Source organism: Pistacia vera, unplaced genomic scaffold (assembly GCF_008641045.1).
Source record: "Pistacia vera cultivar Batoury unplaced genomic scaffold, PisVer_v2 Contig451, whole genome shotgun sequence".
Lineage (NCBI taxonomy): Eukaryota > Viridiplantae > Streptophyta > Magnoliopsida > Sapindales > Anacardiaceae > Pistacia > Pistacia vera.
The window spans coordinates 293679-321278 of NW_022196281.1; the positions used below are offsets into that span (position 1 = coordinate 293679).

Genomic DNA, 27600 nt, shown 5'->3' on the forward strand with positions numbered 1-27600 from the left:
GCCATGGAGCCCCCAAAAAATGTGTTAAAAGATGACCAGAAGGTCACGGATGTCAAAATTTAACTGGGCTTTTTAGCTAAGTTCCCGTGTTGTAGTTGTTCTTTTATCATCAATATCAAAATGAGAAGATCTCCCTTTGCTTTGCTTTGCTTTCATTCTTTTTATCTTTTTAATATTTTCAATTGTTGATATCTACTTTGGTGATTACTTAACAAAATGAAGAACACCATGAACAAATTCAACAATGGGTTGGTTTGAGAACTGAGAAGAAATGGAGGCGTGAAATTCAACAATTGTTGATATATATATATTTTTTTTAAATTTCAAATTTGCGGGTCCATGGATACCCGCGGGTAGTATCCGGTCCATCCGCAAAAATCACGGACGGGCCGGGTACGGATCAGATTCTCATGAGTTAAAATATGTGTTACCTGTACCCGTTCGTTGGGTACAGATACCTGTTAACCCGTGAGTACACCCGCCTGTTTGCCAGGTCTAGTTAAAATAGGCGATGAAATATGGTCCAAATAAGAAGGAAGATCCCATACCCTCCTAAAATACTTGAAATCCTTCCTCAAACAGAAATCCTACAGCTACAAAGAAAGTAATTCTCTCAAACCCTAATCTACTTCACTATATAAAGGGGGCTAAACAACATAAAATGATATCATCAATATTCACTTAGAGAATACTTGCACTTGAGCACTCTGAATTGAAGTTGATTGTTGCCGTATTTAGCCTCTACCTCCGTTAGTCAAGGAACACCCCAAAGATGAAGAAGTCAACAAACCAATGTGTTGGTGCAAATTTTGAAATCAGCAGAACTATAGACTAACCTTTCTTAAACCTTTAAGGGAATATTTTTTTTTTTTGCTAAAATAATGAAGAAGATGGGTCACTCGGCCAAAATGCAAACTTGAAGTGGGAAAGTGTATTCTCTTTTCCCATTAAAAACAAAATGATTTTTTGGTCTCTTTATAAAAAGGAAAACCAACTTAACCTTAGCAAGGTTCTAAAGCCCGACCCATTGGGTGACCTGACTAGGTGGTCACAGGTCAAGCGGTCGAACCAGTCCGATTGATAACATCATCTTATGACGCCAGCCAAAGAAAAAACTGTAACTTTGTATAAAATTCATTAATAAATACCCTACAACAACAAAGGTAAGACAAAAACAATATCAACAAAATCACTCCAACAAAAGCCTCAAAATCACTGCCAATTTCAAAAGTCTGTCAACTTTGCACCCCAAACAACTCTACACTGCACTGCATTTGTTAATAATATTCTACTTAGATTATTCAACTCCCCAATTGATAAAAATAAATTAATCAATTAATCAAAATCCATTTACACTTCTTGATCCAAAAATCAACCTTACATTGTAAATCCTTTGATTCTTTGAACTCTTCAGCTTCACAAACAAATCCACAACACCACCTTGCTGCATCCAGAACACAACAACTTAACAACTCCAATCAAACACAAACAATAACAAAAAAAAAAAAAGTTTTGAAGTTTAAATCTAAATAATATTTAGATTGTTAACTAAGATTTGAAGTTTGAAGATCGAAAGGCCGAAAATAACTAGATCATTCAGCAACTGAAGACGAACTGAAGAGAAAATTGTCGATTAAAGATGAATGAAGGATGAAGTCGGTGTTAGGAAGATGAATAAAGAAGAACCAAAGATGAAATTAGACGAAGAACTAAAGAAAAACTTAGAATAATAACGGAAGGTTTGAATCAAAGAACGAAGATGAACTGAAGAAGAACGCAACAACGGCAGCAAAATATCAGATGAAATCGAAATGAAATGAGGGAGAAATGGGTTCAATTTAGGGTATATTAATTAGGCCGGTTTTATGTCTGGTCTGGTTGGACCAACAGTCTGACACAATACTGCTAGTCCAATAGCAATCTGAAACGGTTTGACTGCTAAAAGCAGGTTTTATTACTCTGTGAACAGGTCATCTCTCCAAAACTCGATCCGACCGACTGGTCTGGTCCGGATTTTAGAACCTTGATTTTGGCTATTCATTTATTAGTGGTCACGTGTCAGCATATGAAGGGATCAACTCAACAGGATCCCAATCCATATGATAAAGGGATTCTTAAAAAAGACTACTGTTCAATTAAGCCATAATCGAATTCTCATCATTGTTTTAAAAATCAAACCGCTTCTTAACCCAGTCAAAAGGTCGGTTCCCGCGTTGACCGGTATACAACAAACACATCTTTGAAAACACATCTTTGAATAAGTTTTTAAATAATTTTTTTAGTTCTTATAAGCTTAAAAACTTATAAATACACCCCCAAAATTGACGCGTGGGTCCATGTATGTATGAAATAATCTGTAATTTTTATTATTAATTATTTCTTTCTCTCTCTCTCCATCACTTTCATTTTTCTCTTTTTTTTTTTCTCTCACCCCATCACTTTCACCTTTCTCCTTTTTTTTCTCTCCCCTCACTTTCTTCCTTCTTCTTTCTTCTATCCCTTTCCCGTCTTTCTTTGGTAATTTGTTTTCTCTTCTCTTTCTTCTTCCTTTCTCTCTCTCTTTGTCTCCTCTTCTCTTTCTCCTAATCTTCTTCCTTCCTCTACTCTTCTTCCTTCCCCTCCCCTTGTTTCTTCTTCTTTATACGATAGATTTTAAAGTAAGTAAAGAAGAATAAAAGATGCAATTTAGTCTTTGGAGATGAAAATGATATTAAAATAAAATAGATAATGCTTGCTGACTCAATGAAATAGAGAATGAAATGTGCTGCAAAGCTGATTTAGAAATTAGGGATCATATTATCCCAAAATAGTAAACTATTTTAAGATCCATACCAGTCAGACCGACAGTTTTATACTGTTCCATCGGTCTATTACCGGTCTAAAGTGAGTTTTATGCTTTTTTCAGTTTTCATGCTAACTTGGATCAGTCGAACCGATCAGACCGACCGGTCTGGTTCAGGTTTTAAAACAGAGATTCTTGTACAAAAAATACCGGCTCTAATTTATTTGTTTATATCGGTTATTTTAGCCTATAAATTAAATTATAAATTCTTATTATTTGATCTTTAGCATAATTTGATACTAATTCAAAAATAAATTTGTTATCTTTTATATTTTTCACACATTGAATATAAAATTTTATCATTTATCATAAAATCATAAAATCAAGGTCGTTATTTCATCTGCCAACCAAATTTTGAAAACAAATAAATAAAAACGTAAATGAACCCACCTACACTCCACACACTCAAAGCTAATTCTGAAAACTCATCTTAATTTTTTACTCTTAACCCCTAACCTCATACGTCCCTTTTTCCCCAGTTTTACTCTTACTCCGCCATTGCGCTTAAACTTCTGCCACCAATGTAACTTGTTCACACTATTTCTTCCTCTCCCTGCCTTTGATTTCTTCGAATCCCTTACGTGCCTTCTCAACCCTTTCATTATTGTATGAAAATAATTACCTTTACCCTTATTTGGCATCATAATCGCCTTTGACTTTCTCAACTTCTCAAATCCCTGCTTTCCATAAACCTCTTTTTTGTTTTCATCATGAAACACATTGGGTAAATGCTTCATCTTAGGATTTATGTTGTGAACCTTACAATGACCATTATCATCACTGTCATAATCTTTATATTTATGATGATGATGATGATGGTGGTGATGGTGATGATGGAAGATGAATCTAAACTTGTTTTTTAACCTCCTCAACCGTCCGATTCCAGCTTCAGGATTTGCATGATGGTCAAATCTGTACTTTCTAGTTGGAGAAGCAGAACTACTTTCCTCTGAGCTAGAGCTACTTTTGTTTCCCATGTCAGCAAAGCGACGGTGGAGCAATGACTTAGCCTTATTGTCACTATCGTTATTAGTACTTAAGCAAGTTTTCTGGGTTGAAACACTAGATGAAGTAGCAGTGTCCACTGATTCTGAACCATCAGCCGATGAACCCTCGTCCATGTGCCTTCTCATTTGGTCTATATTCAAATCACGGTCTGCCCCTAACAAAGTTGGCCACATTATAGATGAAATAGATTTTACCGAACTTGTTTTATCCTCTTTTCGCTTCTGCAATTTCAAAGGTTCTTCAGCCAGATGATCATTTCGGCTAGCTGATGGACGCAGTAACTCTTTTCTTTCAACATTCTTCCTAACAATCTGATCCGGTTGCCGAGTAGAATTCACATTGTTCGAAGTCCTCTGACTCACCTGCGGAGTAGAGTTCACATTGTTCCAAGTCCTCTGACTCACCTGCTGGGAATTAGCAATAATATGATTAGCGCTCGAATTAGACTTCTTGGACTGACCATTCTTGACACACTCAACATTAAGATGAGAAAATGATTTCGAGAACGAAATGGCAGACTCAATCCATCTGACTGTATTTGATACATCCATTGAAGCATTCCCTGATTTCTTCTCCAATTCCAAAATAGGTTTAGCATCACTTGGATTCATTTGAGTTTCTTTGATTATTTTACCACTTGGAGTTAGATTATTTTTCACGGATTCTTTACCCTGCTTTTTCACATATCGATAATTTCTTTTAACCCCGTGTGCAGCAACTATGCCTGGTTTCCATTGCTGCTTCATACTAAGTCCTTCACAAAACCCGCAACGTTTCTTTCTGTTTGAAATTTTGTCGAATCTAGATGACCCTGAAACGACCGTTTCTGGAGTTCGCTTATTGGGTGATAGCTCATCTTTCCTTGAAGTAAAAGTAGAGCAATTTGGGACGATGCTGAATTTTTGGGCTTTAGAGAAATCCGATTCTGCTGCTGCTATGATCTGTAAATAAATTTGTATATTTAAACATAATACATTGATAAAATTTTGCAAAGTCAGTATGATTCATAGAATTTAATTACATATATCACCTTTGAACTTCTCTCCAAAGCCTTCTCTGTAGCACCATCGAGCAGATTCTTCAAGAAAAGTTTGGCTCTCTCATCCAACTGTTTCCAATTTACAGAAAGAAGCGTATAGTAAAATAATTGGAAGGGAAAGCAGGACTCTAATAAAAAGAGACAACCATATGATGAAATTAAAATAACATCATTATAGAATTGAAGTAAGCAATCACAGTATCATTTATCTAGAACTTTGAAATGGTTATATAAACCGAATAGGCCGCACAAGAAACCGGATCTTAATTCTCGATATGTTCTGAAGAACAAGTCGACAACGTGAATAGATAAATTAAAAAATTAAAAAAAAAATAAAAAATAAAAAAAGATTTGGCTCCAGATTCTTCAAAGTTCAATATATTTTGTTTACTTGCCAGCCAAACAAAATAACACACTCAAAGGGAAGGAAGCACCCTATCATACCTACAACCGGTGATAAAAACGAAAAACTTACAATTTCATTAGTTGATCTTTGAAGGAGAGAATATAATTTCCTCAAGGCTTGGAGATCAGCTTGTACATCGGCAAGGTCCATTCCTGCAACCAATTTAATGATTGTTTTTTGTTTACTTTGGTTTTCCGGAATAAAAGGTTGAAGCGCAAGAGCAGTGAAGGTTAGAAGGGGCGTGACGAACGAAAGAAAACTGCCTTGACGTGGCAGAGTCGGGAAATCAATTCAACAGTCCCAAAATCAGACACCTACTGGCGGACCAACATAAATTTATGCCATCAATTGCACTATTCTTTTCTCTCTCTCTGTTAAATGTTTGCCTTTTGAGGTCTAATAAAGACAATAACAAAAATCTTACGGTGGTGGATTGAAATATTTTTAAGTTTATGACCTTTTTAATTTGAATTTTTAAAAGCTAAGAAGAGATAACTCAAACGTATCCTAACAGAAATTAACGATGTAAGGTCCCCTGTTAATCCGCCTAGAAAAACTTGAAACCTCAACTCAAGCGTGTCAATGTATTTAATTTTTTAGAAAATTTATTAAATTAAATAAACTTTATTTTTTGCCGGGCAACCATTTGTGTTGAAACAGAAACTTGCAAGTAATTTCTCTAACATTGAGGGGTTAAACTTAATTTTAATTTGAATAAGTTTAAGAGATTATTAAAATAATAATTAATTTTGAGAAAGAAGTAACACTACCTTAACCTTATTGTTATTGAGCCTAATATACAATATGTCGGAGTAAAAGTAAAACTGTTATTTCTAGTATAATACAAATACGTTATGAATAAAAAATTAAAAGGAAAGTTTATTTAATACAGTAAAATTGCTTTATACATTAAAAAATCTTTAACGTGATACAAATGTATAAACGGGACTAGAATATCTAGCCAAGAAAAAGCTATCAATTTGAGACTGACTCGAGAACAAAAATATCCTAAAATTTATGGTGCTCTTTCAGTCATTCTTTATGCACTTCATTTACCATTTACTACAATAGATCACTTGAGGATTTCAACATTGGTGAGTCCTTTATAAAGAGATTTCAAGATCATTAGAGAAAGCATGAGTATGACCTCACAACTGAGCACGCTTCAAGTAGATCATTACACCAATGCTTGCAACAACAACTGTGCCTGCCAAGATACCAGACTGGGACAACGACCACCCTGATTGCTGCATTGTGGTTGGACTTGAATCTGATCTTGCTTGCTTACAGGAATCAGAAAAGTCGAGATGCACCCTCAAAACCTGCAGGACACACCATCAACTTTACATCTTCCATAACCGATAAATTGCCCGAGTCTCAACTTTATATGTCATTTCCCACATACAAATTCTTGAATAGGTGAAATCCCAAAAGACAAGAAATACTTATATATGAAGATAATAAGAATCTTTTTTCAAAGTACTTCACCTAATTCAACTTTACAAAGAGAACATTAGTTTAGAACCATCCCAAATAGAAGTTTACCTCTCTATTTAAAGCTTTAGTTTAGCCTCAAAGTAAGACAAAATAATAATAGGATTGAAGGTACACAAAGTAAACCATCCAAAGGTTTTCTGAGAACTCTATATTTCTCTCCCAATTCCTAAATGAAACAATCACTTACCATAGATGGCAAGACTACGATGATCTTACATTTAAAATGTACAAGCAGCTTGAAAATGACAATTCAAATTTCACCTCAACACTTTGAAATGCATTAATCTAATGGTTCCCAGTTTGCCCTAAATTTGTGTTGAAAATAGGATCCCCAATATATGCTAATTTATCCCGTGTTGAGGAATTCCTCGAGGGAACTTTCCTAATGGTGGGACACCTTCCAACATGGTTTTGAAAGGATCAATGCTATGTCAAATCTTAGTCATAATGCAAACACTTTTCTTTCCCTTTTTAGTTTAAATTTTAATCATCTTGAGCTTGAGCTGAGGCTTGATCCCAAGATTGAGTAGCAGAATGAGCTGGAGCTTGAAATTGAACTAATCAAGCACAGCTAAGCAACAACTCCCTTTTTCATTAAAACAGCCTTTTTTTTGGCATAAAGCCTGTGAAAACTGCTTATTGTTTTAAGTATTAAAAGAAAACAAACATAAAAAGATAATAATATAAATTCATGTATCCATATGAGTTCTATTTATCACCTTCTGTCCTGCAGTTCTAGCATGACCAATTGCACCAATAAGATCAGCATCAGTTGCGAGTAGAACTTTATCACCCTCATCATCTTCATACTGAAAGATATAATAGATGAAAAACATCAATCACCAACTCTTCAACAGATACAGAATGTATAACTCACTCATATAATGTTAAATACCCACTAGAAGCTGAGGACGATCTTGGTCATTGCCAGCACCTATCCTTTGCATGACAGCAGTTACCAGTTCATCAACATTCTCAGTACCTGAGACAGGAAACAGAAACTTCAAATTAACGAAAAAGAAAGATAATTTTTTGACATTTAAATGTGAAATCAAGGTTCTTAAATACAAATATCAACAGATATTCAAAGGTTCCAAAATATATATATTCCTTTGCTACACAAAGTTAACTTCATATTGATATCAGTTAGAAAAATAATTGAAAAATATCAATCACACTTCAGAAAGTACTATTTTCAATTTAAAATATTATATATGTAGAAAATAACCTCTAGCACCTAAAACACATTATGGTTTAGTGGCATAAGACTGCTTGGGCAGACTTCGCAATTTACAATGCAATGCAGCAAACTAACATGGACTGTTTTGTAAACAGACAAGATTAGCACACATGCAGAGTGCAAAATGTGCAATAAATTGTCAAATAATCAGAGATATTCAACGTCTCAATATTTCATAGAAAAATTGTCATAATGAAATGAAACAACGATTATTATAGGTAAGCATGATACTCAATATTTTTGGTTTCTAGCACATTTATTGGTGGCATTTACGTTCTGCAAGAAATTAACACATATGGTAGCTTATAGATATAATTTGCAAAGGAAAATATATAAGTACATAAGAAATTCATGGCCCAGTTTCTCACAACCCACCACAATTAAATCGATGTACGCGACCCTTAAGATCCACAAATTTGAAGGCTAATGAGTTTCCAAGACCAAGAGATGGGTATGTGAGCCTTCCCTGTTCTGTCCCATCTGATGTCATAGCTGCAGACAATTCACTGAAAAGTACTTTGAACAAGATTAGGCCTGATTTTCTGGAATTGACAAACCCACCAGATAAGAGTGTAACCAAAGCGGCAACAGTAATACCTGTGGGTATCATAATCATCCGGCGGCTCTAAAGCAAGTGCTGAATCCCAAAACTTCTGCATCATTGTGTTTGCCATATCATTAACAGCCCCAGAGCTACTTTCAACCTAATTAAGACCATTATAATTCAGTCAAAAGAAGAAAATCCTTGATATAAAACAAGATAAAAGAAAATATGATAAAATAGTATATCATTATAATAGTATCCTTTAATAAGCAAATACTAAATAGTATGTTTACTACCTATCAAGTCTAGGTATAGTTTTCCTTGATTGCGCAGATCTTGGGGTCTATATTTGTTTGTTTGATATCTTTTAACACTATCACATGCCACTTACAACGTGTACACCAATATACAATACCAAAAAATGACTGCTTATCTCGAAAAAATATATTCTGCTTTCTGAAACTTAACCATGGATTTCAAGCAAACAAAGACTTCCAATATCATTTTCAGTTGTCTAGCTAAATTTAGGATTATTATCATCGATTGCACTAGACAAAGAACATAAAAAAGTATGACGCAATGATGCCACCATAACCACATATCATAAAAGCAAAAAATAAAACAGAAGACAGCAGAGCGGGCTGTGGTTTAGTGATAGCAATATCTTTGAATATTCCCCTGTTTCTTCCTAGCTATAAAACCCAGAAAAAATTATAACTGCACCATTTCGTAACACAACAGCCTTTCTTCTGCCTCCCAAAGCAACATGTCTCTCTGACAAGGTTAAAGAACAAGAAGAAGGTGTTGCACAAAATAGATTAAACTCCTTATGCAAATTGTTCACAAAAATGTGGCAAAGGGGCAATGCAAAAATAAGTGGTCAACACTCTAAAAGTCTTTTTCACACAGGATGCACCAATTCGAAGACAATAAGATATAAGGTTATGTTTGGTTTGTGGATAGAAATGGACGGAATGAAATATTATGAATGGAAATCAATGAAATGAAAGTATTATGAATGAGTAGAATGAGATAACTTTGTTTGTTTGTAATAAAGAATGATCATGGAATAGAAAACAGTCTGTTGCTTTGGAATGAAAATGCCCTTAATTCATTTTTATTTAATAAAGATTATTTTTATTTGTCATTTAAATGTAAAATTTCAAATTTCAAAATACTGTATTTTAAAATTTTTAAAAATGAAAAAAAAAAATTCAAACCAGTCAATGTCAATCGAAATCGCCGGCCGGCGACTTTTTGTCACGCTGTCAGCGTCATCGTCATCGTCGGGATGTGAACAATCGAAAGGTAGTTGCACTGTCGATCTAAGTAGATTGACCGGCAACATAACGTCATGTGCGGTTGCCATGATCAAGGGCCGCCACGCATGACGTTGCTACCCCGGCCTTAGGTGGTCGGGATTCGTCCAAATCATTAGATTGTTGGCCTCTGATCCGTCACGCACCGACAATGACACTAACAGTGTGATGAATAGTTTTTGAAGTTTTAAAATCATAATTATTTAAAAAAAAAATTATTAAATTAATAATTAGTTTTCAATTCATTTCTTCCAGGATAATGAGAAATTGGCATTTAAAAAAGGTAAATTGGACATTTTAACATTCCATTACTAGTAATGGATGTCGTTCCTCCCAATTTTGGAAGGAATGTTACTCTACCCTTATATCACTTCTATGAACCACACAAAGGATTGGGAATGAGATTCCCATTCCCTAGTCCATTCACCCAAAACAAACATGTCCTAAGGTATCAAATAAGGAGAATAGAGAATCTAGAATCTAAATTTTGGAGTTTAAGCAGTGTTTTATTTTAAGAATATGGATTGGACACTAATGTATCATTATTACTCATTTAAGAGTTAAATTTTGAGTTTTTTTTTTTTTTCTAATTTGCTCACATGAGTTGTATTAGGGCTTATAATTAAGCCACTGACTTAGAGTTGAAGACTTCAATGAATATTGAAGAGTGTGTTTGTCTCAAACACTACGTTTCCTCTTCCCTTCAATTTTATTAGATCTCTTAATCTTTTTGCTTTCTTGCTATCTGTTATTTATATGATACTTATCCGAGCTCATTACATACTATTAAAAGAATCAATTTCATTAATCACTTGTAAAGTTCTTGTTAAATACGCTCACATCAAACCATCTATTTTTCATTACTAATCACGCATGCAATCAATAATATTTATAAATAACTATTTGGACCAATTTTGACTGGAATATCTAACTTTTCCTTAAGGGGATGTTTGGTTTAGGGAATGATGTATTACTAGGAATGTTATACTAATAGGAAGATAAATAACCTTGAAGATTATTGAGAATCTTATTAAAAATATGTTGGGTTAGATAAGATTAAATTAGAGAGTATGTTATATTGATGTTTTTGATTGAGAGAAATAAATTGGTGGGTATGTTATATTTAAGGGTTAGATTACTAAATTATCCTTATATTTTAATATTATTATTAATATTATTATTAATATGTATTTTATTATTTATCCCCAACATTTCAGATTTAGCTAAAACATCCCAACAACCAAAAAAATTTAAAACTTAACAAAAACATCCCAGCCACCTTCCCAAGACTAATGGCTGCCATCGGCAACCACCGCTAACAGTCGCCTAAACGGCGCACGGCTAATCGGATCTGGTGCGTCGATAAGGCCGTTTGGCTGATTTGGTCGTTTCATCACGGTCACATCTTTGGCTGTGAAACGGCCATAGATCTAGCCTTTCACGGCCAAATCTATGGCTGTCCGAACATAGGTCACATTTCCATGGTTGGAAACGGCTTTACCAGCGCATGGCCAACTGTTACAATAACTGACGACGATGGTTGACGATGGTGGCCGACGGTGGCCGACAGTCCTCTTGGGTGACTAGGGTGGTGGTTGTGGTCTTGGGTAATTTGATTGAAGTACAAGGGTAATTCTGTCTTAAAAATCTTGAGAACAAGGCTAAAATTGTCCACAAAATTCTTGTAAATTGTTTAGATAACAAGGGCATTACTGTCTTAAATTTTTTTAATAAGAGATAAAATTATAACAAAATAACATTACCAAGTAATCTTATAATAACTAAGAAAATAGTAGTATTCAGATTACCACCTATATAACCAACAGTAATAACTATTGATTTTGAAAGATTACCGGAATCTTATATTACTTGACAACCAAACATGATAATGTAAATAATATAAGATAACATTACCTCAATCATGAGGGATAACCCCTAACCAAACAACCTCTAAATATTAATTATATTATAAAGACTTTAATAAATAGTAACCGATATCATACAAAAAATAATAATAATAATAAAAGCATAAACAAAAAAATTTAACGTATTTTCATTACTATGTCTATCAATTCATTTTCTAAAAGAATAAAGTGAATTGGAGATTAACTTCATCTCTTAATTTCTTATGTCTCTTAGTCGAAGGAAAAAACAGAAAAAAAAAAAAATAATAATTATTCAAACATTCACAATGATAAAGTCAAAACATGATAAATAAAAGCCTGCAAATTTATTTTATTCAAAAAGAAGACATCCAGACAAACCCTTCAAAATTTACTCCCACTACAAATATAATAAAAAACTTGATTCCTTTAACCACTAATCTCAAGAGAACTTTTATCATTAATATCAAAACTTTGCAAGAAAACCACATGAAACTTATTTTGGTGTTTCACCAAAGTCTCCAAATTCCCATGCCAATGACAATGATAGCATAATTCTTTTTCTTGATAGGAAACAAAATGAAATGTATTGATGATAAAAAGGAGTACAGGATAGTTTTATGTAAAATTAACAAGTATATCTCTTTTTGTTGGGATTAATTGATGTAAAATAGTTTTTGTCAAATTCATTAGTTTTCCTAGTTTGGTTTAGTTTCCGTCAATCATAGTTTTCTTATTTAAGTAACTCGTGTTTTGTTATTTCAATTTCTCCTTCTCACGATTTCTTATCCCAGTCATATTAAGAATAGCATACTATAAATACATCTTTTATGTTTCAAGTAATGAAAACCTTATAATTAATAAAATTTATAAAATTTCATAGATTCAATGATATTTATGAAACCTCTAGTGGATTCAGGAGTTTAGAACTAATATATTTGAGTTGTTCATAGATTTGAACTGCCTGACAAGAACGATATGTAACATTTTTTTTTTTTTTTCTGAGAAACTATAAAGTCCTTATTAAATTAGTAAAGATAACAAGATACAATTGTGGACCAGGTATCTACAAAGAATAAAAAAAACGAGGAAGAAAGAAATCTATAAACTAGTCTTTCTAATTTTGCTGTGTCAACTGGTATTATATATTACTCATGAATTGAACTTGTTCATGGCTTTGACTTTGAACTGTCTTTCTAGAAGGATATCTAGTGTCTCATTTCACAGCATCATTAATGATCACTAAGTTGAGAACTAAAGCTATTCCTTTTAATTTTGTTAACCTGCACAGGAACTTTGGCATGTTTTCCTCTACTATAGGCAATACATATTTAGACCCTATAGTCATTGCATCAGAATGAAAGAAATTTACCATAGAAATTGCTGCGTGAGTTATCTGCAAAACATCTAGGCAGGCTGCAACAGATCCATCTGCACAATAGATGCTAAGAATTTTTTTAAAAAGTAAAAGTTTGCTACTCTGGATCAGACTTCAGGAAAAGAATACTGACCTTTTTCTACAACTGGAAGATGTAAAAACTTCCCATCATGCATTGTATGCAATGCATCAAGTATTGTCGTTTCTAGCGTTGCACATTCCGGGTTTGATGTCATTACCTGAACAAGTAAGCAAACGTACTAGTGTGTTCAAAATAAGGTTATCAAGATTCAAACTTGCTCTCACAAATAGTGAAAACAATAATAAAAACATATATTCAAAAGAAAAGCATATGCTATGACCATCCAAATCCTTACTTCTGGAACCTGAGATGAAAAAGTACATATGCAGTAGAAGGAAAAATCAGTTGCAGTACAAGTAAATGGTAAGCTAACTGTTATATTTATGTCAACCAATCACATGATTGTTAAGTAATTGAAAAAATCTGAAGTAAACAAAATAAAAAATATTTTAGCATGGGGCAGTGTAATTCCATGGAAACTAAATTACAAACCCAATTTCCAATCTTAATTTTTGAGTCTCTAAGTCTTGAAAAAAATAAAATAAAATTACACTTGAATCTATGAACTGAATGTTCTGGTCCTAATATGAAGTTCATCCATAGACATTCTTCACAAGACAATAAAAGTTCTATTAAACTGATATCCTCCTATAACCTAAATTGTACAGAAGAAGAAGAAAAAGGGCAGCCTGCGAAATTCAGTGGAAAGGGCAGTAAGGGAATTCAATTAGAATTAATTAGGAGAAATCTCCACGTAAGGGATTGCGGAGAGTGTGATTTTAGTTGTATATAAGGGAGAGCAATAGCTAGCTGAGGACATCATGAAATCTGGAATCAGTTGGAGCCGCTAACCCTTGAGTGCTAGCCACTCTTTTATCTTTTCTTTGTCATTGTTATTTTCTATTTGCAGTGTTTGGCCATTTTCAATTCAATATAATATCAGTTTAGTTTCTAGTTACAGAGCTGTGTTGTTGAGTTTTCACTATAGCATTTTATTAGCATTGGGTTGTGTTCTCATCAATTTGATACAGAGCAAGGTTGAGGAATGGTAAAACCCAAGATGGAGAACAGAATGGAAAACGTTGAAAAAAAATGAAGACGAAGGAAAGTGTGGACACAATGAAAACTGACCTAGGAAGTATGAGAGTACTTAACGGAGATGCGCGATTAATGTGTATGAGGGAAAGGGATGAAAAACGAAATAAGGGAGAAGAGAATCATCCTTGTCATCGGGATCAGAATTCTAGCCGAGACAAGGAATCTGAACGAAAACATAGCAAAGATAATGAGAGGACAAGAGGATTTCGCAAACTGGAGTTGCCAATATTTAACGGAGATGATCCTTTTGGATGGACCTTTAGAGTTGATCGGTACTTCACAATCAATCAATACGAGGAAGAAGAGAAAGTACAGGCAACGGCGGTGCGTGTGAGGGTCGAGCCTTGAATTGGTACCAGTGTGTGTCGAATCTTGGTCGCCAATTCCTCCTGGGCTCTTTCAAATCAGCGTAGTAGAAGATTCAGACCATCGTATAAGGTTTTTGCTTTTGAAGCACTAGTGGCGTTGAGGCAAACTAGGATTTGGACTGAATATCTTGAACATTTTGAAGAATTATCAGCCCCTCTGCGTGAGTTAGGAGAAGATCTCCTAATGGGCATCTTTGCAAATGGGCTTAGAGAAAATTAAGGGCTAGCTAAGGTGAGTAGATCCAACATTTTATTTGAGTTATTGACCAGGCCACCAGAAGAAAGAGAAAAATTGGGTCCTAGACAAAACTAAGCCCATATTTTAAAACCCAAATGGGCAAACCCGAGAGTTACAATCGGTCTCCATTTCTCCAGATCTGGGACGACAAAATGGGTGGAATATGGTCTCAACCCACTGAAACAGGACGAACAACCGACTGTGGACAGGAAAAAAACGAACGATGGGAGGAACAACCACCCCACCCTGCAATGACGGATTCCAACGACTGACAGAGGCAGATCTGCAATATAAGCGCGAAAGGGACTGTGCTTCCGGTGTGACGAGAAATTTGGGCCAAATCACCGATTAAGAGTCGATCTCTTCAAGTTTTATTTCTGAGGGATCAATGAACCTAACAGGAGAAACCGTGAGTGAACAGAGACAAAAAACTCCGCGGAAGGTAACCTCTATCGCTATCCATGAACTCCATTGTGGGCATTACATCAAATCAAGCCATGAAGCTTCAAAGGTAGATTGGAAGCGAGGAGGTGGTGGGTGTAAGATAGTGGAGCCTCACATAACTTTATCTCACATGGGTTAGTGCAAAAATTGAAATCCCGATCGATGGAACTAAGTCCTTCGGGGTCATGGTAGGTATGAGTTCAAATCAAGGGTGAGGGGATATGTCAAGATGTAAAGTTAGAATGCAAGGGATGGAAGTTCAATAAGATTTTTTCCATTTCAATTGGGTGGGGTCGATGTGGTCCTACAATTATTTGGCTAAGCACCTTAGGTGAGTTTATTCCAATTGGGGCAAGTTGACTATGACATTGGATAAGGAGGTAAACAGGTGATACTCAAGGGAGATCCTTCACTTGTTAAGACGTAGTTTCTCCTGAAAACTTTACTCAGCTGCTGCCACTGGAAGGGTGGATACGTGTGGAATGCAGTTCATAGAGGTCAGATATTCAGGAGAGAAGGAATTAGAACCTATGGTGGCAAGAGGTGCTGAATGATTTCGCCCAGTTTTGACCAAACCACCCCCCCCCCCCCCCCCCCGAGAAAACTTGACCATGCCATTACTACCCTGCAACCAGGAACCAACCCACCCAATATCAGACCCTTAAAAATACCCTTACCTCTAAAAAAAATTTAGGAGATTAGTTGGGAAATGACGATGCAGGATTATCCACCTAGCACAAGCCCCTCCGTCCCGGTTTGTTAGTTAAGAAAAAGGATGGGAGTTGGCCATTCTATGTTGACTTTAGAGCCTTAAATAGCATTACCATACCCAACAATTTCCCTATTCCATCTATTGAAGAGCTGCTGGATGAGCTAGCAGGGGCTACAGTTCTTTCAAAGTTAGATTTAAAGTTCGAGTATCATCAATTCGAGTTAAAAGGACATTCCAAAGATAGCCTTTCACACCCACGAGGGCCATTATGAGTTCTTGGTGATGCCCTTCGGTTAACGAATGCACCATCTACCTTCCAGGCCCTTAGGAATACAATTTTTCGGCCATTATTACGGAAGTTCATTCTGGTTTTCTTTGACGATATTCTCATCTACAGCCTTGACATGACTACCCACATTCAACACTTGCGACAAACTTTCCAGATTTTGCAGGATAATGCACTGGTTGTCAACCAAAAGAAGAGTCTTTTTGCTCAATACGGTTGTGATACCTAGCCACTTAATACAGCCAAGGGGGTAAAGGCTGACCCGCAAAAGATTGAGCAATGTATCTTGGCCTGTACCGCACATGTAAAAAGCTTGAGAGGGTTTTTAGGGCTTACGGCATTACCGCGGTTTGTGAAAGGTTAGGGTTCCATAGCTCAACCACTTACCCATTATTAAAAAAGGATTCCTTTAGCTGGGGTGATAAAGCTCAGGGGCATTTGACAATCTTAAGACCACCATGACCACTGTGCCCGTTTTAACGATACCCAATTTTGAGCTTCCATTCAATTCTCACAATGCTTCAGGGGCTGGAATGGTGTTGCTTTAGTACAGATATCTAGGCCTATTCTTTCATCAGTAAGGCTTTCCTCCTCAATCTCGGCTTAAGTCAACCTATGAACGGGAACTTATGGCTATTGTCTTTGCCGTTCGTTAAGTATAGTTATTATCTCATTGGCCCAAATTTATCATCAAGACAGACCAGCGAAGCTTGCAATTCTTACAGACCAAAGGGTTAAAACACCAGATCAGCACAAGTGGATTTCAAAGCTCATAGGATACTCATTTGAGATTCACTACCTTCCGCAATTCTAAGAAGCTAGCTGATGCCTTGTCCTGGAGAGAGGACACAAGGAAACTCACTGTCATTACCACAGTTCGGTTCATGGTTATGATGCTATAGCGGCTGAAGCACAAGCTGATCCGAAGTTACAAGTTATTGTACAAGACCAATAGTCGCCTCACTACCAACTCCGTGAAGGTTGTTTATGTGTTTAAAAACAGTTGGTCCTCACTAAAACCAACATTCATTCCTAAGCTACTGGAGATTTCATTGTAGTCCAGTGGTGGCCACTCTGGCTTCTTTCGGACTTATACAAAATTGTGTTGTGTTTTTGGGAGGGTATCAGACTGGAGTGCTAAAATTTGTTCAGACATGTGCCATTTGCCAAGTTAACAAACATTCTTCACTCAAACCTACAGGGTTGTTACAGCCCCTTCCTATCCACCCCAAGTGTTAATGATCTTTCAATGGACTTCATAGGTGGTTTGCCTAAGGCCAAAGGTTTTGACTTATCTTTGTGGTGGTCAATCGTCTCACGAAATACTCTCATTTCCTATTGTTAACCCATCCTTACACTGCCTAAGATGTCGCTAATGTTTTTAATGTGAGGTGGTAAAACTTCATGGCTTTCCACAATCTATTGTTTCTGATCGCGTATAGGTCTTCATGAGCCAATTTTGGCAAGAATTGTTTAAATCAGCAGGTACATCTCTTAAATTTAGCTCCCGCCGACCATCCCCAAACAGATGGGCAAACAGAGGTGGTTAACCGATGCTTAGAGGCCTACCTCCGCTGTTTTTGCAGTTCCCAACCCCACATTGGCCCAAATGGTTAATGTGGGCTGAGTTTTTTGGTACAAAACTACGTACCACAGCTCCACCAAAATGACCCCCTTTAAGGCTCTAATGGCAGGGACCCTCCCATTCTATTAAGTTCACTGATTGCCCCTCCTTGATTGAAGATGTCAACCAACGATTAGGGACAGAAATGCCATATTGGAAGAATCAAGCACAATTTGGCTGTTGCCCAAGATCAAATAAAGCATCTGCGGATTCCACACCGCCGAGATGTCTTTTTCAACCTGGGATTTCGTATATTTGAAGCTCCAACCATATCAGTTTCGGTCCTTAGCTAGGAACTCAATGAAAAGCTAAGCCCTCTCTTCTATGGCCCCAGGTTTTTCGACAGAATTGGTCCAGTGGCTTATCGATTGGACCTTCCTCTACTTCCGCACCACCCGATGTTTCATGTTTCCCAACTTAAACCAAGTCTACATTCTCACATCCCTGTTCAACAGCTTCCCTCTTTTTTAACTGAAGACTTAGAACACAAGTGCAACCTGAAGCCGCTCCCACTCGCAAGTTGCGGATGGTTCTCTGGAAGTTCTGATTAAATGGCAGGACCCCACCATTGGCCTCTTGGGAGGCTTATGACGTGATCTTGCTGCAGTTCCCAGATTTTCACCTTGAGGACAAGGTGGGTCTCGAAGGAAAAAAGGGGCGGGGCGGGAGAAGGGGGTATTGATAGGCCTCTTATAACTAAATGTACAAGAAGAAAGAAAAAAGCAGTCTGGGAAATTCAGTGGAAAGGGACATAAGGGGAATTCAGTTAGAAATTATTAGGAGGAATCTCCACGTGAGGAGTGCGGAGAGTGTGATTTCAATTGTATATAAAGGAGAGCAATAGCTAGCGAGGGATATCGAAATCTGGAATCAGTTGGGAGGCCGCTAGACCCTCGAATGCTAGCCACTCTTTTATCTTTTCTCTGTCATTGTTATTTTCTACTTGCAGTGTGTTTGGCCATTTTCAATTCAATATATATATCAGTTTAGTTTCCAGTTACAGAGCTGTGTTGCTGAGTTTTCACTAATAGCATTTTATTAAGCAGTGGTTTGTGTTCTCATCAAAACTAAAATTAATTTACAAAGATACCACCAAAAAATCCCTAAATCACAAAGACTTAGAAAATTAAAAAACAGGTGCGCAATCCTTATCTATTCTTGGGTTTTCAAAAATTGACAATCAAATGTCAAGTTTGTCCCCATTTGTCAAAAATACCCCTCCCTTTTCTTAAATTGTACATAACTACCCCTTAAGTTAACATACTATCCCTTAGCAAAACCCCTTCTTTACCTGAAATGCTGATAAATGCATCTATGCCCTCACTTCTGCTGTGCTAAGAAAGAACGATAAAAGACCATAAATAACCCGCGACTATTTAGGATAAGACATGAGCATATTACCTAACAACAAATTTAACTAAAACATCATGAAATATATTATGCATATTGTACCTAAAACACATATTAAAAATGTTCAATATTTAACTAAACCAGTGTAAATATATTACAAATAATCAGCATTCATTAAATAATATATAAATATTTAAAATACAACATTTTAACAAATTAATATTACAATACATTCTTAAATTTTTTTTTCTTATAAAACATATATGGTAAAAAAACTAAAAACAGTGGACCAGGTATGCACTACTACAAAAGAACCCTCTAACTGGGTCCAAGCCTTAGAAAGAGTAATATGAACCTCAATAACCTATTGCAGAGAAAATAAACAAAAATAATTTACTACATCTTGAAAAGACAAAAAACAAGAATCAACTTGCACCCCTAACCATTAAGATGGATAAGGAAAAAGAACGTCTTCAAGTCTTTGAGACAAAGAGACTTCTTTTCTTTAATAACTAAAGCCTCTTTTTCTGAGCTGAAGTTCAAATCCAATCAAAAACAAAAACATAATTGTATATAACACACACTGTGCACCTAATCAAATAGAAATAAATCTAAAGGACTCAGAACCATAACAAACTCCAAACAATCTTGAAATATCAAATCCCTAAAACCAAGACAAAAACAAAAAAAAAAACTAATCTATCCTACCATCTCTACATCAATTTACCAACGCCATATGGACAGAATCCCATCTCACCCTAAGAAAGAAGAAATCCCTTACATTTCTCTTTTTGCAATTTAACCCACAAAAATCAGGAATACAAACTCTATTTCAGAGCATATCCACGTCCTGATCCACGAAGCATTCAACGATCCTCCTATGCTCATCAACCCAAATAATCCCAAACACAGCCAGATTACAACATCTCCAAAAGACCAGAGCCTTTTCTCCAAATGCACAATGATGATCAATAGGCAACGAGACCACAGACTTTTAACACCCTATTTATCTAAACTCTTAAACACTTCAACCAACACTGTAAAAACTATACGTTAGAAACTTTTTACTTTCCTTACAGTAAAGACTGAATTGGAGAACGAAAAACATCAAATCATCTCAAAAGACAACATTAGAGTACCTATTGAATACAACAATGCATTAACCTATCCACGTGCCAAAATTTGGGCGAAAACTTGAGGAGAACCTTGATTCCATATCATATTGTAGGTTTACTTTGTTCCTAGAAAGTTTGAATAGCCAAATAATTAAGGCTTAGCATTTTTTCAGTGCTATACAAATAAGCACTTATACTTAATGGCAATCAATATGGTTTTGATCTTGGATTATGCAAAAGAAACAAAAATAAAGCAAAATCCTACTGCAAAAAAATTTATCTATCACCAAGGAATTCATCCCCCAATCAAACTCACACACAGAACACCAAAAAGGAAAACCAATTTGTAAAAATCATGGCATTGCTCCTCCATCAGTAAATTATAGACCAACACAAGTAACCACAATATTCAAACTAAAAAAAAAATCCTCATATAATTTTTTGACAATTATTAGTAAAGAAAAAAGTAAAAGAGTGAGAAAGATATTGCAATTTAACCACGTAAAAGATTAGATAAAAAAAAAAATAACTATATCCATATGAACAGAATAATTCTCAAAGAACCTTTTCCACTAAAGTCAACTCAGGAGAAAGATTTTGTGCCACAACTCGCATAAGGATATCCTTCGAACTACAATAAAAGGAAAAAAGCATAATTAAATACATAGATGTCAAATGAAAAGTTAAATGTCATTAAATGCATAAAACTAAGCAAAATATTCAATTACTTATGAAGCCCGTGAAGACGAACAATACGTTAGTATTCCCTGAATTTTATTTCCGGTAACAATGATAACTGAGTTGCACCGCAATTCCGCATCTTTCTTGCAGCAACATAAACAGATCAGATGGCAACACAATGGCAACCCTGACTATTAAAAAGCTTGAAATAAGAAAACGCCAACTCCATATCAAAATAGTAACTTAAATTTTCAAAGAGAAGCTAACAAATAGCTCATTAGGAAATTACTTGTATTGTCAGCAATGATGGTAGACAAGGAAGGCTTGAACATCTTCTCCCTCAAAGTTTCATGAATGGAAGTGGGGCTGAAATTGAATATGACAAACAATTATATATTATAATCTATCTAAAGCATGGAGCATGCACCAGGCAGAGAATTAGTTGAATCAAAATAAATATCCATGCGTGTCCTCAAACTCTTAATACTTTTTTTTTTTTCAACTTATTTTAAGATTCACATCGTACACATTTAGGAATTGCATCATTACCAGATTTGTCATCACTACACCAAACTTTCAACACCCAATTCAGCCACCCTCTTAGGTTGCCACATCATATTATATATGCTTCTCCAATTTCAAAAACAAAATGAAACAAAAACAAAATTCAATTTCCCATCTCATTTAAATCCATTTTCAGAAGACAACTTTGTAAAACAATACCAAGTCATGCCCAAGATTAACACCTTCGTTCTAGTCCATCACATTCCCTTCAACCAACATTACAATCTTTTCCATTTTTCCATATTAAAAAAAAATAATAAAAAATTGATGTACATGTTAATTTACAAAAGGTGGACCAGTAATCCACTGATCTTTGCTCATTATAAAGCAAGAAAAAAAAAAAGAATAATGTTACATGTACACCACTCTTTTCAACCATTTTCATTATCATTGGTGGCATATGCCACAATCACAAATTCTATTATATATTAAATTAAAATTTTATGGTTATACATCCCATCATGATGTAATGAAAATGGTGTAAATGTATTACTAAAAAAAAAAAAACCTCAAATAAGTCGAAGCATTCATCTGACAATGGCTTTCCATTTTGTTGGATAAAAGCATAGATATTTTAAAATTTAATGATCCAAAGATATGGTGACCCAAAAAACTGCTTATCCGTGTAAAAATAAAATTTTCTTCCTCCTAACATCTTAAAATTCTTCTATTTCTTTCCAACATAAAACCCAGAACAGTAACGTAAAACCCAGAAACAGTCATTTGTCAAAATTTTACAATACCAAGCATTTTCTCTTCCTCCCAAAGCAAAAAAGCATTTTGTAAGCAAACAAACATAGTATAATTTTAATATTCGAAGAAAATTCAATTAAGATTTTTCTAATACAAACAGAATAACATTAATACAAAAAATTCGAAAAAAAATGCACCAATAGTCCACTTAAAAAGAAATCTTTTAAAATACCAAAAGCCCAAATCCAATGTAACTATGCTTCCCAATTTTCTTCAATAGAAAAGAGTTCCCATAAATTCATTGGAGACATATCCACATAAGCAAGAAACAATCTTATCCATAAATATCAGTATCTTCCTCTATAATCTGATGCGAACCTACCCGATCTCTTGCTCACTCATACACAATACTACACACCAGAAGTAATCAACGTTCATTGCAAATCATGTAAACATCCAAATAACAGAGTATATATGCATTGAGAAGTTCAGAATTACCCCAGCTATGGAACTATATCTCAACGTCAGATTTACAAGAATTCAATTACCAAATATGGAAACTAATGGAAAAACCATATCTGCTGGACTTCAGGGCCAGCTCCTCCCTAATTGCTAACTTCGAGGGTTAGCTCTCCCAATTTTCCCTAATTTCCCCCCTATAACTGCTGTGCTCTCTCTCCTTTTATCCTCCAGCCTCTCTCCCTCCCTACATGAATTCCTTTGCTGTCCCAACCCTAATCGCCACCGGTCCCAGCTAAACCCCTGGAAGTCCTCCGCCACACACCAAACCCCTACTTCCCAACCTTATGTTTCCTACAAAAACCAGCACACTCAGGGTCTCATCATACCCGCCCCAAGCAGTACCACCTGGTCCTCAGTGGAAGGAGGGAAATTGGTTACCCGACACACCCGCTCCTCCACTCCTTCATCGCCCTCTACTTCCTTACTAAATCCTCATCCACTTTTGTCATTCGTCGGAAAAGGATGTTCGTAGTTGAGGATGTTGGAATCGATCGTTCGAAGCGCTTCCAAGCTTGTGCTCCGGTAACCGACGGTTGGCATGGAATTAGAACGCGCCTCCTCCCAAGATCGGCGTGCCGGCTTGGGTTGGCTGGATATTTTGGACTGTCGAGGAGAAGGAAGATCTGGAGTCATGCGATTTTTTTTGTTATAAGGGAAATGGACCCTTGACCCATTCCTCTGACCCAGTTCCTTGCCCCAGCCCCAAGTTTGCTGCCCCATCCCTCTCCCAAGCCCAATTTCAGTTTGTCCAAGCCTATGCCCCTTATAATTGTTTTCCCATGTTTGTCCAACCCAAATTTTAAGTCCCCAGGCCCAATTTTTCTTCTCTATTTGTTGGGCCAAATCTAACAAGTGAACTACATTATTAGGTGGGCTAACCTGATTTCGGCCCAATTTTCTGATTCCAGCCCATTAAGAAAGGCAACCATTAAACTTCTTCTTTCACTTCAACCAACGGAGCAAAGATCGCTTCAACTTCCGACGATCTCCTCCACCATGCCAGCTGCTGGATTCCCATCAGTTCTTCATATGAGCTTCCCTCCTGTGACCACTGAAATGGGAAGCAGCGACAATTTAAGTTCCCAAGAAGTTATCGGAGCTTGAACTTCCATCCATCGGTACCAATTTACGGCATCGTCGTCCATACACGTGGCCGCTACTCGCGAGACGATCTGGTTCGGTGATTCCATTGACTGAAAATATTGTTCGGCTCGGAGTACCACCCGTGAGGATCCTCGCCGAAAAAAATGGGTAGCTCTAGTTTTCGCAACCATATTTTCGACTTGCCTACCAGCTTCTACGTTTTCTCTTCGCTCGGTACTACCATATTTCGTCCCTGTTCGTTTTTCTCTTGACCTCTGTCTTTTCGACGAAATTTCTCTGCCTCTTTTTCTCTCGTCTCTTCATCCTTTCTCTCTCATCCATTCTCGTATCCCATTAAACCTCCAGACAACACCAATATCTCTCCCAAGTTTTGACACTTCCCTCTCTACATTTTCTATTCTAACTTCCATTTTTGTACCAACCATCCCATGACAAACTGCTCTGATACCATTTTGATGCGAACCTACCCAGATCTCTTGCTCACTCATACACAATACTAACACACCAGAAGTAATCAACGGTTCATTGCAAATATCATGTAAAACATCCAAATACAGAGTATATATTGCTGAGAAGTTCAGAATTACACTCACTATGACAATATCTCAACGTCAGTTTACAAGAATTCAATTAACAAATAATGGAAACTAATGGAAAAACATATATGCTGACTTCGAGGGCCAGCTCCTCCCTAATTGCTAACTTCGAGGGTTAGCTCCTCCCAATTTTCCCTAAATTTCTCCCCCCTTTAATCTGCTGTCTCCTCTCCTTTATCCTCCAGCTCTCTCTCTCTCCCTAACTGAATCCTTTGCTGTCCCAACCCTTATCGCCACCTGTCCAGCTTAACCCCTGGAAGTTCCTGCCACATCACCAAAATCCCCTACTTCCCAACCTTTGTTTCTACAATAAACCAGCACACTCAGGGTCTCATCATAATCTCATCAAGAATTTTTCCATTAATAATTTTTATTAAACAAACTTAATAATTTTTTTCTTTTTATCTATTAACTGAATGATAAAATAAAATAGTTATACTAACTTTGTTTCTTTCCCTCTCTCTTATCCATCTCCTCTCCACTCAAATTCTTGTCTCCTAACCTATTTCTTATCTTCTTCATTCTACTCCTTATTTCTAATTCTTCACTATTTCTTTAATAATTCTCTCCTTCCTCATCTTTTCTATCTCTACTCTTTATTCATCCTTCTTTTATAACTATTTCCTTGTAATCTAGTTTCAGTCCTTGCTCCCCTACACCATCACAAAACCTTTACAAAAAAAATTAAACCATAATCCTCATTACAGTAAGCACAGCCAACAAACAAATTATAACACATCCACTTTCAAGATTTCCTAAGTCTATAACCTGTAAGTGTTCATCTTAACTGATTAAATATTGTTACGAACATCTCTGAAGATCTCCCCAAAAGCCGTAGGAGTATGAAGAATCTTCCTCTTTTCTCTCCTCTCATAACTTTCTCCTTGTATATCACAATCTTTTGAATACTACCTTCTCTGTATGAAGATCAACAAAATTTACTTTTTATAAGGGTCAGGATAGTGTAACTTTTAATTTTTCGACACCAATTAATAACCATCTATCTAATTCAATCCAATAGTTGAAAGAAGAAGTTAAGCAGTAGTTATTAAAATGTTAGCTTATAAAATGTTTGAACCATTGGATTGAATTCAATGGAGGGTATTTAAACAGTGTCAGAAAAATAAGTTATAATACCCCACCCTATTCACCATTTCAGAGGAATAAAATGATATACAACAGAGTAAATTCTCATTAGTGAAACAGAAGCTGTAATGTTTAACACGAGCATTTGGTTAGTGAAGTGGTGATATGTACCAAAGGACAAAGTGGTGATATGTTGTTAGTCTAAAATAAAAATATATACTAACCAGAAAATTGCTTCCCCCTGGCGTTCCACACCTTCAACTGCAGCAGCGATAGCACTCCCCTGTTCAGCAGCCTTCCCATCTACGAAATGGCATCATAAAGGCACTTTGTAATATCCAGTATGGCAATAACCTCACATTTTCGACAACAGGGAGATGCCTGACTTTCCTGTTGACAAATAAAACTACTCAATCAGACGTCGCCTGATTATTTGCAAACTAGTGCACTGCACATTTCATCAGAATCAGCAATATATTAAGTCATTTTAGTCCTTTTATATGAAAGCATTATGGAGTATCAAAAAGGAAAAATATCACCACAAGTTTAAAAAAATATAATAAGGTAAAGCCTTAACAATCATTCTATGCTAATAAATATGCTACTTGCCACCAAATTGATAATTGTTGCAAAGTGTCCTTTCACTCCCCTCAACTACATTTTTCTTAGTGCACACGTGTGTAAGGCAACCAGTGGCCTGTGCTATATTTGCATCCATTAGAATTGAAAAGTTGACTTGATCATCAGTAGCCTGAGTATTCGAAGAATGATGACTTAAATAAGGCAAAAGTCCAAAGTTGGCAAAGTGTCAAATCTTATCTCCATACAATAGATGATTTATAAAAATAAAATAAACGCTAAACTCTTAACAACCTTAGCATGATACCTATACTAAAAGCAGACAAGAAAATAAATATCTTTAGAGCCCAACTGGTCCCAATATTTTGTTCCATCTCCATGATGTAAAATAAGACACAGAAACTACTCTTTCACGCTGAAACATTAGCTATAGTTCTTAGTTACATGAAACTTTTAAAAACTTCTCCTACCAAAAGAATCAATAAGTAGGTCTAAACAGTATAGCGAAAACGAGTCCCCAATTCATTGCGTACATTAAAAATGTTTAATTTTATTTGTTTTTTCGAAAGGAAGAATTACAGAAATGAGCTGAACCTTGACCATTTTCTGGAGAGCTTCAATGCTACGAATCCGAAGTGACAAATATAGGATTGCGCGTCATGATTTTAAAACAACATTGTCTGGTCCGGTCTCAAACCTTCCGCTATAACTCTAGTGGCAACATCCTTCGAAATTAATAAACAAAAAAAAAAAAAAAACGGAAGGAAACATTGAGAAAAGGAAAAAAAATAAAGAGAGAAAGAAAGTTAATGAAGACACGGATACTCATAAAAAAAATGATAATACAATAACCTTGTCGGTAACAATTCCAATAATAGCATTATCATCGTCAACAAAACAGCATCAACACGGCAGCGGCCATCCGGCGACAAGCATCGGAGACAATAGTTCCCTCGGGAATAGTTAGGGCTTTCGATAATTTCAGCTTCTTAACAGTCCTCTCTCCACCAACAGAAGATTGTGAAGGAGGAGGAGAAGCAGGCTTGGAGTTGGAGATGTTTCCATTGCCGTTTTCATTTCCGGATTTCTTGGCCGTGGATGGCCCTCGCTTCATGCTCCGACGAACGCTCCCGTGACTGCTCATCTTATCAAACTACTGTCTAGGGCTGGCCGCTGATAAAATATCTCTTTCCCACCACCACCACTCTCTGACTCTCTTTCTTTATTTGAATTAAAATTTGAAGCTGGATATTAATGTTCACCACCATTTGTTGTTGGGCCCACTATCGCTTGGCTACATTT

General features: G+C 36.1%; 1 protein-coding gene and 1 pseudogene across 1 annotated transcript; both read right to left on the reverse strand.

The window, feature by feature from the left end:
- Positions 1–3192: 3192 nt before the first annotated feature.
- On the reverse strand, positions 3193–5651 carry LOC116144699. Its single transcript, XM_031430148.1, has 3 exons — positions 5365–5651; positions 4881–4958; positions 3193–4791 (listed from the first exon to the last, which is right to left on the reverse strand). Exons 1-3 carry the CDS (start codon positions 5443–5445, stop codon positions 3268–3270), a joined length of 1683 nt encoding a protein of 560 aa, XP_031286008.1. The 5' UTR covers positions 5446–5651; the 3' UTR covers positions 3193–3267.
- Positions 5652–6150: 499 nt separating this feature from the next.
- LOC116144690 lies at positions 6151–27497 on the reverse strand (annotated as a pseudogene).
- Between the last annotated feature and the right edge of the window lie 103 nt (positions 27498–27600).